The 11,886-nt window shown below is 42.1% G+C and overlaps 3 protein-coding genes across 3 annotated transcripts; all 3 read right to left on the bottom strand.

Moving 5' to 3' along the window:
• Positions 1–697: 697 nt before the first annotated feature.
• On the bottom strand, positions 698–3,324 carry AK88_01448 (uncharacterized protein; the record flags this gene model as incomplete). The annotated part of the gene is made up of 2 exons (XM_012479083.1): positions 698–742; positions 919–3,324. 2 exons carry the CDS (start codon positions 3,322–3,324, stop codon positions 698–700), a joined length of 2,451 nt encoding a protein of 816 aa, XP_012334506.1.
• Positions 3,325–5,155: 1,831 nt separating this feature from the next.
• On the bottom strand, positions 5,156–6,400 carry AK88_01447 (ornithine aminotransferase; the record flags this gene model as incomplete). Its single annotated transcript, XM_012479082.1, has 1 exon — positions 5,156–6,400. One exon carries the CDS (start codon positions 6,398–6,400, stop codon positions 5,156–5,158), a length of 1,245 nt encoding a protein of 414 aa, XP_012334505.1.
• A 2,980-nt stretch (positions 6,401–9,380) lies between these two features.
• On the bottom strand, positions 9,381–11,131 carry AK88_01446 (T-complex protein 1, zeta subunit; the record flags this gene model as incomplete). Its single annotated transcript, XM_012479081.1, has 2 exons — positions 9,381–9,502; positions 9,622–11,131. 2 exons carry the CDS (start codon positions 11,129–11,131, stop codon positions 9,381–9,383), a joined length of 1,632 nt encoding a protein of 543 aa, XP_012334504.1.
• Positions 11,132–11,886: the final 755 nt, after the last annotated feature.

The raw sequence follows: 11,886 nt of genomic DNA, 5'->3' as shown, positions 1-11,886 counted from the left end.
ATACCGTGGAGTGTATATTAGTATGCCGATTGGGAAAAGCGGAATGATGTGTTGCTGTTTTGGCTAGCTGCATACACAACTTTCCCTCCGCATGGGGACATAGTAACACCTTTGACCCAGGGGCAGCTCGAAAACACCCCACAAATGGCAAAACTGGGGAACTCACCCCCTTACACTTTCACATTCCTCGGAATTCCATTTTCCCAATTCGCGAGTATTTTCGAACGACCCCATCGTTTCGAAAAAAAGTTGTTCCTGTTTTATGCTCTCATTTGTGAGCATGTAAAGTTGTGTTTTTTTTGCACTGTCGCATTCTGTGCATCCCTTTTAACAACGTTGATGATCGTGTAGGGGGAAAAAAACAACTTCCTCCAAGTGGAGCCAAACGAAAAAAAAAAAAATTAGTTTTAACAAGTGGCAAACGAGAGGTGTTTTTTTTTTTTTTTTTTTTTTTTAAGCAGCTCGGAAGGAGCCCGCTTGTGTGTATTTTCCCCATGGGCACGACAAATTAGTCTCCCTGGAAATTTTTTCCTCATGGAAAGCGAAAATCAGAAAATGCAAATCAGCAAGTAGAGGGATTGCTTAGTACGCACATGTGTGCACGAGTGAACGGTAGGACGTGGAAGCCGTAGCATCCGTGGCGGTCACTTGGAAACGTCGTGTAGATGAAGCCTTGGGGAGGTCTTCTCTTGCCCCCTCACGCGCCAACTCCGTAGCTGTCCAGAACATTAAAGATGCTCTCCTGAAAGGGGACAAGAAAAAAAAAAAATAAAAAATATAATATAGTGACTAGTACGGCAGTAATGAGCAACTGGGCTACATACGTACGCCAGGGATTAATCCCCCCGTCTCCTCACTGAGACAACTCTTTGGTATGTGTAACTGGGTCAGCCCCAGGTGTACTGGCCACTTCCCTACCGTCGATCTCGAGGTGTCCACTTGGAAAACATCCGACAGGAACAAAAAGGTGAAGGGGAAAATGATTTTAAAAAGTGACTCCATGATTAAGTGAAACGTGGAATACTTCAGGTACATATTTTGATTCCCCAAATAAATCATGACCAAATTCTTTATCACCCTCTTGAAGGAGTCTTCAAATAATAAAATGACGACGCAGGTTATGGACTTGTCTACGTAGTGCTTTATGCTTTTCAGGATGAACAGGAGGTTGAGGAAGTAGGAGTTTAGGAAGGCGTGCTTCAGCTTATGTTGCGCGCGCTGCAGTGGGGTTCCCCCGGTGTCGTTGAGCGGTTCGTTGAGCTGCACGCCTAGCTGCTCCCCCTGCAGCTGACCACTCGCCCCCTTTCCACTGCGCAGGTGCTCGCGAAGGTGCTCGCGTAGGACCCATAGGATGTTCTTCTCCGACCGAACAAACTCCTCCTGCTCACTCTCATCAAAAAATAAAACGCTCTCATAAAAGTGAAAATTGGTTTTCTCCAAAAAATGGTAAACGTACAGGATGAAAATTTTATTTAACATATTATTAAATAGGACAGGCGCATTTAACCCCTTTATGAAAATGACCTTCCTGTTTTCATTCGTGAAAGCAGTTTGTTCGTAACTCTTTCGACACTGGAACAAATTTTCCACTGAGTCTTTTATACTTGCCCTTTGAACTAACGCCTGTATTGATATGTAATGGGTAAGAATATGGTGCCTCATTTTTGTTGTCTGTTCATTTTGTTTTTTTCGTTTCCATTTTGTGTTTCCCTCCTCGTACAAGGAATTCACCCAAGAGCAGTGATTTGTGTGTGCCGTATTTGCATATTCATGTGGCCTTTCTTTCGAATTTATTTTTTTATTCCTGTGGGGAGATGTCGTTTGATTTTCACCCCAGTGTGGCAGTTTTTCCTCTTCATGTTCGCTCACTCGTGGATGGAAACAAACGTCCTTTTCACACTTGAAGAAAACACAGTAATACATGTAGTTGAAGAGGGCGCTATTTACATTTACAAAGGGGTACCTTTGGTTGGAAAAAAGGCGCAGCGGGAGTTGTCCCCCTTCTTCGATGTTGGTCTGTCTGGACGACGTGTTCGCCTCTTTCGTACAATTTGCCAATTTGCTTGCGATGTATTCTCGGTTGAGTTTGTTCAGCAACTGTTCGCTGCATGTATCCGTGTGGTGCGTATTCCCCTCACGCGTCTTTACGTCGCAGTTCTCTACATCGAACTTGTTCGCGCCGCCTCCTGGTGAGGCAGTACTCCCCTGCTTTATCTTTATATGCACAAGGGAAAGCGCGAAATAGTAAAGAAACACGATGTGCCTAAAGAGATTGGCGTCCACGGAATGGAACAGCTTCTCGTAGCTGCTTCTCAAGTTTGCAATTTCATGCAAAAATATTTGCACAATTTCATGTGCACTCAACGAGTTGTTCGTTCTTTGCTTGCTTATTTTTTTCTCCAATTGATCCTTCACTGACTGTAGTATGCAAAAGTGCTTGAGCGTTAAGAATGTGTGCTGCGTGTACTCCTCGTTTGTCATTTTCCCATCTTTGCAATTCAAGAAACTGCCTGAACGGGTCATGTTGTTTTCCCGTTTTTCACCTAACCCGTTCAGGCAATTTTCACCATTGTTCATTTCGCTTGAAAACTTTTCATTCGTTGTTACTCCCCCTGGAGGTAACAAAAAATAATCTCGTATGTTGGCCAGATATTGAAGGTATACTTTCAAGGTGGCCACATCATCACATTTCATAACCAACTGGAAGATAAGTTCCCTCGTTTTCTTTATCTCTTTGTTGAGTTTTTTTTTATAACTGCGTAGGTAGTTGACCAAATTGTGATCATTCGATTTGGATCTACACAATGCACACAGATATAATTTCACCCTTCCACACAGGGGCACATACTTCATGCTTTCGTGCACGTCTCCCTTCTCGTTACTCCGGTGAATTATTAAAGGAATTTTAAGCATGTCTGCCGGAAGGCCACTCCTTGTGTTGTCATGTACACTGTTGGAAAGGTTCATCCCTTCCATGCTGCTCTTAAGATGACCCTCCTCGAACAAGGCTACAATTTTCTCGCAATTACTTCTTAAGTCATCGACAACGATTTGGATGTCGTGGACATTTTGCTGGAACTCTCTCGACAGGATAGACGACTTGATAAAAATGTCTGGATGTTTTGAAATTAATTTTTTCATATTTTTTACATTTTCATTTTTTTCCTTTGTCAAGTTCATTTTTTTGCTAATTATAAAATTCGTTATGTCTTCCTCTTCATTTTGAACTACATTTTTGACCTCGCTTTTGACGTCGTTTTTGTGCATTGCGTATTGCAGTGTGCACTGCAGTGTGACCGCGTCTTCCGTAGGGGGGTTCTCCATGTTGGCGCGCACAGCATGGATGCAAAATGAAATGGGGGACGGGGACCTGGGGCAAGAGCGCTAACTTGGGAACACTCCCCTGGACGCCCTATTCAGGGGGAAGTAGGAACGAACGGGGAGGGGGCTCAACTAATGCTCATATACAACATAAAATACAGCTCCTCATGTGCTTATCTAAACGTACTTGTCACGGAGGAGGGTCAAACCATGCGGGGTTCCCTTTTGTATGTGCCACCACAAGGGGAGAGACCCACCTGGGGAAAGGGGCGCCAGCCAAATTAGGTAACGCATCCCATCCGCAAAGGTCTCCAGTGATTGGTTAAAAAAAATGGCGTTGGGGAGAAGAAAAATATATATATATATATATATATATATATATATATATATATCGCGATGCACTGCATATTATCGTTTTAAAATGGGTCGACTAGTTCGTTGGTGAATCATCCCACACGGTAACCGTTCGGTCACTCGTAAGGCAACTCAGTCACAAAATCGATCGCCCAACAGTGCTGACCATGGCATGCTCTTCATCACATGGTGCTGTAACTTAAAAAAAATCCAAGTTGGTATAACAGGGGGGGCAGGCCTTTAGAAAAAGAACTCTTTTTTGTGTGCTAATATAGGCGTGAAAAAAAAAAAAATATATGTGCATACACATGTGCATATGTTTGTGTATCCACGCGGTGTGCGGCGGTTCCGGGGTGCTGTGCCCCTCAATCGTTGTGAGTGCAAGTGGTACAAATGCCCTATTCGTTTAGGGGAATCATCCCGACGTTGTAAGTTTAGCGTCATCGCTTAAGCGAATGGCCGTGCGGAAGAAGCGTTCATGTGCATGCAACAACTGGACAAAAAGGACTCAAGCAAAACACAGGGTGCGCGGCAAGGACAGAGAAGCGAGGAAAGTGTGAGAGAGTGAAGGGGAGTGGAAAAAAAAAAAAAACAAACAAAAAAGAGAAACCTCTTGTATCAAACAAGTGACCCAGATCTATATCGCGATAGCAAGAGTGTAAGTCAGAAAAGTTGGGAAGGAAAGAAAGAGGGGTGAAGAGAGGTAAACTTTTTTTTTTTTTTTTTTTAAAAGAATACACGAACTGGAAGGAGGTTGTAGAATGGGGAGTATAAGGTGGTAAACAAAATAAACGGACGTGGTGAGGACCAAGGTCCGAAGCCTCGAACGTAGGATAGTTTGAAATTAAGAAAAACAGAAAAGCTCAGGAGTTTCACTGCGGGGGAACTGTAGTGGGGTGGGCAGATGGTACAGAGCTGCGCTAGTGGAAAGAACCGCATGGGATGGGGGTGGAGATTTGGAAGGAAGAGAAGGGCATTTCACCCGGTGGACGAAAGAACAATGGCGAGAACGGTCAGAACGCACGCCACAAAATGTGGACAGTAGAAGGGGCGGAAGTGAGCATGCAAGGTTTTCGGGAGGGTCAGGAAATTAGGAAAAAAAAAAAAAAAAAAAAAAAGGAAATAAAAAAGAAAAGAAAAACGAAACACGTCCTGCGGAAAAAATCAGATCAAAAACTACATGCTACAGAAAATACACACAGAGACGAAAAAAGCAAAAAGAAAAGGATAAGACAAGGTAAAAACTACATAAGAAATCACTTCACTACATGTAAACAGCAAAACACAGACAGAGGGGAAAAGCGTTCCATGCTTATTGTGCACGTCCACTAATACACACTTGACACATTGGGCCAAAAAGCCCCTTTTCATGCGTTTGGAAAGATGGAGACAGAGAGGTAAAAATGAAAAGTATGCAGGATTGCAGAATGAGGAAAAAAAAAGAAAAAAAAAAAAAAAACGTTACACGATAAGAGCAGCTTTACAACCTGTCGTCAAAATATTTAACGGTCTTGGAAATGATTTCCAAACACTCGTCGAGCTGTTCCTTGGTGATGCAAAGTGGTGGAGTCAATCGAATCGTCTTATCATGCACAGATCTAGTGATGAGTCCATTTTCCTTAAACTTCAAGCAGATATCCCAAACGTTGATGAGGTCATTCCTGAACTCAATAGCACAGAGTAGACCTCGTCCTCTAACCTCACGAACGATTTTGCTGTCTTTCAGTTCTCTCTTTAAAGCTTCTAAGAATGGTCCACCTAACCTTTCTGCATTTTCGCTAAGCTTCTCATTGATTAAAACGTTGAGCGATTCTACACAAATGGCAGCAGCAAGGGGGTTGCCTCCATAGGTAGATCCGTGCTCACCTGGTTTCAACACCAACATAACATCATTGTTAGCCAAAATGGCTGAAATGGGGTAATGGCCACCGGAAAGGGCCTTACCAAGAAGAATAACATCTGGTTTCACACCATAATGGTGAGTACATAACAATTTTCCTGTTCTTCCTAATCCTGTTTGTACTTCGTCAGCTACAAAAAGGACATTGTATTTTTTGCACAATGCTTCTACTCCTTTGAAGTATCCATCGGATGGAAGGATAACTCCAGCTTCTCCTTGGATGGGCTCAACAACAAATGCACACACATTTGGGTCCTGTAGTTCTGCTTCTAATGCTTCTAAATCATCATAGGGAACTTTTAAGAAGTTTGGAACGAAGGGGCCAAAATTGTTTTTACATTTCTTATCAGTAGAAGCTGACACACATCCTAAAGTTCTTCCAGAAAAGTTATTGTTGCACACAATAATTTTGGCTTCATTTTCTGGTATTTTTTTCACTTCATAACCCCACTTTCTGCACATTTTATATGCTGTCTCATTTGCTTCTGCTCCTGTGTTCATCATTAACACTTTGTCGTAGCCAAATAAAGTGGTCAAGTACCTTTCGCACACACCAAGGGAATCGCTAAAAAATGCTCTGCTGCATATTGTTAATTTTTTGGCTTGATTTATCATTGCATTCAGGATGTTGGGGTGGCAGTGTCCCTGGTTCACGGATGAGTATGCGGACAAAAAGTCGTAGTACCTCCTATCTTCGATGTCATAAACAAAAACGCCACTTCCTCTCTTGAGCACAACGGGGATTGGGTCGTAGTTGTGTGCTCCATAGGTCAACTCGTTGTTCATGTAGTCTTGGCTGCTCTTGAGTTCTTTAATGAAGTCCATTTTGGCTCTACAGTTGTAGGGGGGCGAAGGGTGGGAAAAAATTGAAACAAACAAATAAGCCAAATAACAAGGTTAGGAAAATGTGTATTATAAGCGGACGGCCGCGAAGCGACAAATTTGCAAAAAATAAAAAAATTATGAACGTTCATACATTTGTGTAGACGAAAAAACATATATATTTTTTAGCTAGCTTAGTTAGCCATTTTTCTCGCTCCAAAAAAAAAAAAAAAAAAAAAAAAAAAGTGGGGAACGCTGCACAACATATGAGCATGCGAACAACAGGTGCAACACGTACACGCGGTGCGGGCATACTTTACATATGGCCCCCTTTTCTTTTGGTTTGTTGTGTAACTCTCGGTGCGCACCAACACAGTTGCTCAGCTTAAGCATATGTGTGTCAACACTTACAGTTTAGTTGGGAAAAAATAATACTAGTAAAAAGGTTGCAAAACGTAGCGTAGAGAATGAGTATACGCGGGTAAAAAAGATTATTTTCCTTGTATGGGGATAGAAGTGCTAAAGCGTGATGCTTATATCTGTAAGGGTTAAATATCGGGGGGGCATAGATGGGAGGGGGGGGATATGGCGCATGCGCAGTGGAGTTCATCTGATTAACACAACATTGTACTACTGGTACACGTTTCTCCGCCAATGCGAGCGTAGAAACACATAACACTATTTCGCACGCATAGATTTTCTTTCTCGTTCGTCATCAAAAAGGTACATGCAGCTTTTAAGCTCGGCAGGTAGTATTACATTTATAGGGTCAGGGGTGGTGGAAAAGTGAACAAAGAGTTTCCTTCTTTTGTTGAAAAGGGCAAAGTGGTTTAATTACTTTTAACGTATTTGTAGAGAGCGGAAATTTGGGTAACTTATATATATTTTTTTTTCTTAAAGCGAAGTGATGGTGTTTTGAAGGATAGAAAATAAGGATGCAAGGAAAATTTTAGTTTCAATTTTAATTTAGGTGTAGGAATAATTTAGTGTTTAGGTTTATGATTTGTAGATTTTTTTTTTTTTTAATTCATGTATAAACCATTTGGCACCTTGCTACCGTTTCCTATTTGTTACCGTTCGCTCCTTTCCCTACCCCAGGTTTCTTTAAATTTCGTGCATAATAATAGTTGTGGCCACCTATAGAAGGAGGGAAATCTCTCTCCCACCATAATGAAATTAAATATTTTTACGCATTCATGCATGTTCCGTATGCGCATTTATGCACCCATATGGCATGCTTAAGGGGTTACCTAAAATGTGCCGATCTCCTCTCTTTTCCCAAACATGTAATACAAAATAAAAGTTATGCCACGCGGAGTGCTGAACACGCACACGGTGGGTAGTTGAGCGAACTCACTTGGCACGGGAGCACCTTTTTTAAATCCACCCCCGGTGGCAGGCATACTTTTTTAAACCTATCATCCTGGCGCCGTAGGGGAATTAACAGAAAAATGGATGCAACTTTTCCCCTTTGCACGCAGTTCATCGCATGTGCCGCATTGAGTTCTGTACCGGAACAGGAACCGTGAGGGCATTACATGCATCTGCGCATGTTTTTATATAATATTACATATGCGCAAAATTATGTATTTTATTTTATTTATTATTATTTTTTTTTTTTCTGCATGTAGGGATGGGCCTTAAGAACAGGCTATTTTTATTATGTGCTAAAAAAAAAAAAATGTATTATAAAAAAAGGGGTAGGGTAGATTCTGTACGGGTGGCTGCTTTTTTATATCAACGTATGCGCGGAACCTCGGGGTGAATCGCGCACCTACAATTTTGTTCGCTTAACGAAGGAAACATAAATAACAGACTTGTTTTTTCCAGCATATCGCGCACCCCACCCCCCATGTGCATGTTTTATCACTTCCTCATTTTTATGGGCCACATTGCACAGCTTTTCAGTCATATAACATAAAATGGTATTTTTACGCAATTTGTTTTGCAGCGAAGAAGCCCCACCTCCACACACAGGGAGAGGGGAAGCGTGCGCGTTGCAGTACTCGTCGAACATAACGAGCTTCTCTGGGTTGGTTTTTTTTGTTTTTCACCACTGATAATGCTTTTTCACAGTGACATCCGTGTGCGTAAGGGGGAGCATTTTAAAAGTGGTGCATTCCAACGCGTATGCGAATTTAAAAAAAAAAACACCTACCAATTTGCAACACTGTGCCCATTTGTACAGTCTCCTACCTTTGGCACTGCCGCAGAGATGGTGAACTGACCCAGTGTAACTTTTGCGACTATGGAAAAGAATGATTTTTTTTCTCTATTCCGTTTTTAAGCGGTGTCCATAAACATATATGGGAGTGGAGCCCGTCCCCCACGTATTTCCTTTTGCATTCCCTGGGTGACCAATCCTTTCGTTTTTATTACCGCCGGGAGGGCAATGGCTACGGGTGTGGGGGCTTTTTATAAATTAGAGGAGCTTCAAGCACGTCCCATGTGGGGCAATGCTGGCATGCTACTGAGCTGCTATGCTTTATTATACCGTATTAATTTGTGGACCCTGAGGGACTGGTCGTTTTGGCTTACTCATTTAAGATGCACGTGCGTGTACGCACACATGCATGAATGTTTTAAGTTATGCACACGCGCAATCGTATGTGCAGTCACATGTGCAATCATATGTACTTTGTGGATATATTTTTTTTTTTTTTTTTTTTTTTCTCTTCCCTTCCCTTCCCTTCCGTTTGGGGGAAGAAGAAAGAGGAAAAGGACATACACAAAAGGAGGCGTCACTTTTGTTTGGAGGTGTGATCAACAAAATGGGAGCGCGTCAAACGCTGCTACGCAGTCGTCATCGGCGCCTGTGTTGGTTTTGTATTATATGTACACGTGTGTGGTATACACAAGCGGGGTGCACGCCGCTCATCATTTCGTGAAATGGGCATTTACAAATGACGTGGGCGCGCCTGGTGCGCATTTAACAGGATTGTCCTGGCGGTTTTTTCCGTTTGGCATGCCGCGCGACTTCCTTTTACTTCTCTTCACCCATCGACTTTCCCGCCCGTATGATCTCGTCGACGAGGAGGATCTGTTGCGAGATGGCCGTAGCGATGGAGATGATTTGCTTCTTCACACAGTAGTTGTCGTATATGCCTGTGGGGGGAATCATAAAACAGGTGCGAATGAATGAGGTGAATAATTTGTACGGGGCCGCTTAACCATGTTGAGGTGATACCCCTGAGCGCTGCGCCCGGCTTATTCAAACAACTCACCCTTCAAATGCGCGATGATGGGCTCGCCAGTGTCCAAATCGAGGCCAAGGGGTTCCGACTGGTCAGCCATATATTGATCAATCACATTGAATAGCGTCTCGTGAATATCAAGTCCACTATTTTCTAAAAGTATTTTTGGAATATTGAGCAAGCTATTTGCATAAACATCGAATGAGAATTTTTGTTTTCCTTTCATTTTTTTTTCTTCTTCTTTTAATTTACAATAGGCCATAATTTCAAATGAGCCTGCTCCTGAAATTACACACTGATCTTCAATAGCATTTTTTATACTTCTAAGTCCATCTCGAATGGCATCTTTTATTTGTTTAATGGTATAATCATTTGGGGCTTGTATGTATAGGGTACAACTTTTAGGGTTCACCACATCTTCAATGAAGGTATACTTTTCATCGTTAATACATATTTCATAAACGAGTCCTGCAAATCCCACATCTTCCTCCGTCAAATCGTACACATTATTACAAGCATTTCCACCACAACAGAGGACTATGCGTTCTAAGTTTCTTCTTTTAATTCTTCTTAAGGCCATGATATTTTCCTTGGCCAGTAAATCTAAGCTAATAGGATCAATACCTTTCTGATTGAACACAGCAAAGTTATACACTTCATTGGTTTCTTTAAATTTTTTTTCAATTATACTTTTTTTTAATTCAATAATTTTCTTTACCTTATCATCAGTGAATTTCCTCTCCGACTGAACTAGCTTATCTCTATCCTCTGCATTAGAATAAACAAAAGAAGAAAACACTTCACTCTTTTCATACTCCAAACTAACATTCAAAACTAAAGTGAAGCATTTGGTTAGTTTGTTAGGCATATTAGGATGTCTGCACCCATGGTCCAAAACCATACCTCTAACCAACTTTGTATTTATGCTCATATTTTTTTTTATATCCATTATTTCAATCATATGAAGATCAATTTGTTTTTCAGGGTTGTAAATAATTTTTATACTTTCTACTAAATCATCAGCTAGCTTATCGGCCAGGGGGATTGGTAATTTGGTTCGAACACATGTCTTTGCCACATTGTACAGGAGTTCTTTATTAAAGTGTTCCTTTATGTTTATGGGTATTTTCATGGACTCCAGTACATCTAGAAGAATTGCTTTTGCTTGATCGAACCCTTGGGTGATGATACGGGGATGGATGCTCTCATACAAAATGTACTTTTCAGATAGGTATATTAACGAGGTCGCTACGATGAGGTTGCTGCTGGACCCATCTCCTAATGTCTCGTCGATGGAAGAACATATTCTACTCAACATGCTCGCTGTTGGGTGCTGAATCATCATTTCGTTAAGCAGAACATTACCATCCTTAGTAATTTTAATCGCACCAGAGCTGCTCACCAACATTTTGTAACTCCCCTTGGGACCCAGGTTGCTCTTTATTATTTCGTACATCCCTTTGCTCGCGTTAATATTCGTCAGCAGCACGTTGGTGGAGCGGAGGCTGTCCGCCTTCTTGTTCAGCAGCTGGATGGACATCTGCGGGTGGGGAAGCGGCGTGCGTGTCATGAATAGGTGAACAAACAGGTCCAAGCATACGGCAGAGCAGCGTGAGGGGGAGTAGCGTGCGTGGGAGCAGATCTGCGTGCCCCCCTTTTTCTTCCTCAGCTCGGGCCTTACCTTTACCAAACTTGGAGCGTGGTCGGGGAAAAAAAAAAAAAAAAGATTAACTTGATCAGATAGTCAGTTGTTTATCTGATTAGCTCTTCAACTGTTCGACTGTGCAGTTCTTTTCTTTTATTTTCCTCGATGCAGCTCAGCTGTGGACTGCTCGGCCGGTTGGCAGTAAGCGACGCTTTTTATATCAAGTTTTGTCAGTTTTGTTGTGGCTGCCTTTCCAGGGCTTCCTCTCAACTGTGCGCTAAAATGGGCGGTCACTTTCTTTTTCTCCTCTTCGCACGTTTTGTTTTGTTTTTTTTTTTTTTCCTTTTTGCGCTGTTATTTTTTCCGTTGTTACGTCTTTGGTCCTCCTTCCACTTGGTTAACTTTTTCTTCCCTTTTTTGCAGAACGACACGGCAGAGAAATTTGTAAGCGAGCCTCTGGGGGGGGCGAAGCAGAAATGCACCCACATGTTTTGCGGGCGGGACCGTAAACTCTCTGTAGAGCGCCAGCCTACCGCGATACGCTGTAGCCACGAAAGAGATGCGGTGCAGCCACTAAAGCGATACTCCCATAATGCGAATAACTGCGCCCAAGTACGCAAAAAAAAAAAAAAAAAAAAAAAAAAAAAAAA

The sequence above is a fragment of the Plasmodium fragile genome (assembly GCF_000956335.1).
Source record: "Plasmodium fragile strain nilgiri unplaced genomic scaffold supercont1.12, whole genome shotgun sequence".
Classification (NCBI taxonomy): domain Eukaryota; phylum Apicomplexa; class Aconoidasida; order Haemosporida; family Plasmodiidae; genus Plasmodium; species Plasmodium fragile.
Note: the sequence above shows the minus strand (reverse complement) of the source record. Positions and strands in the feature narration are given on the sequence as shown.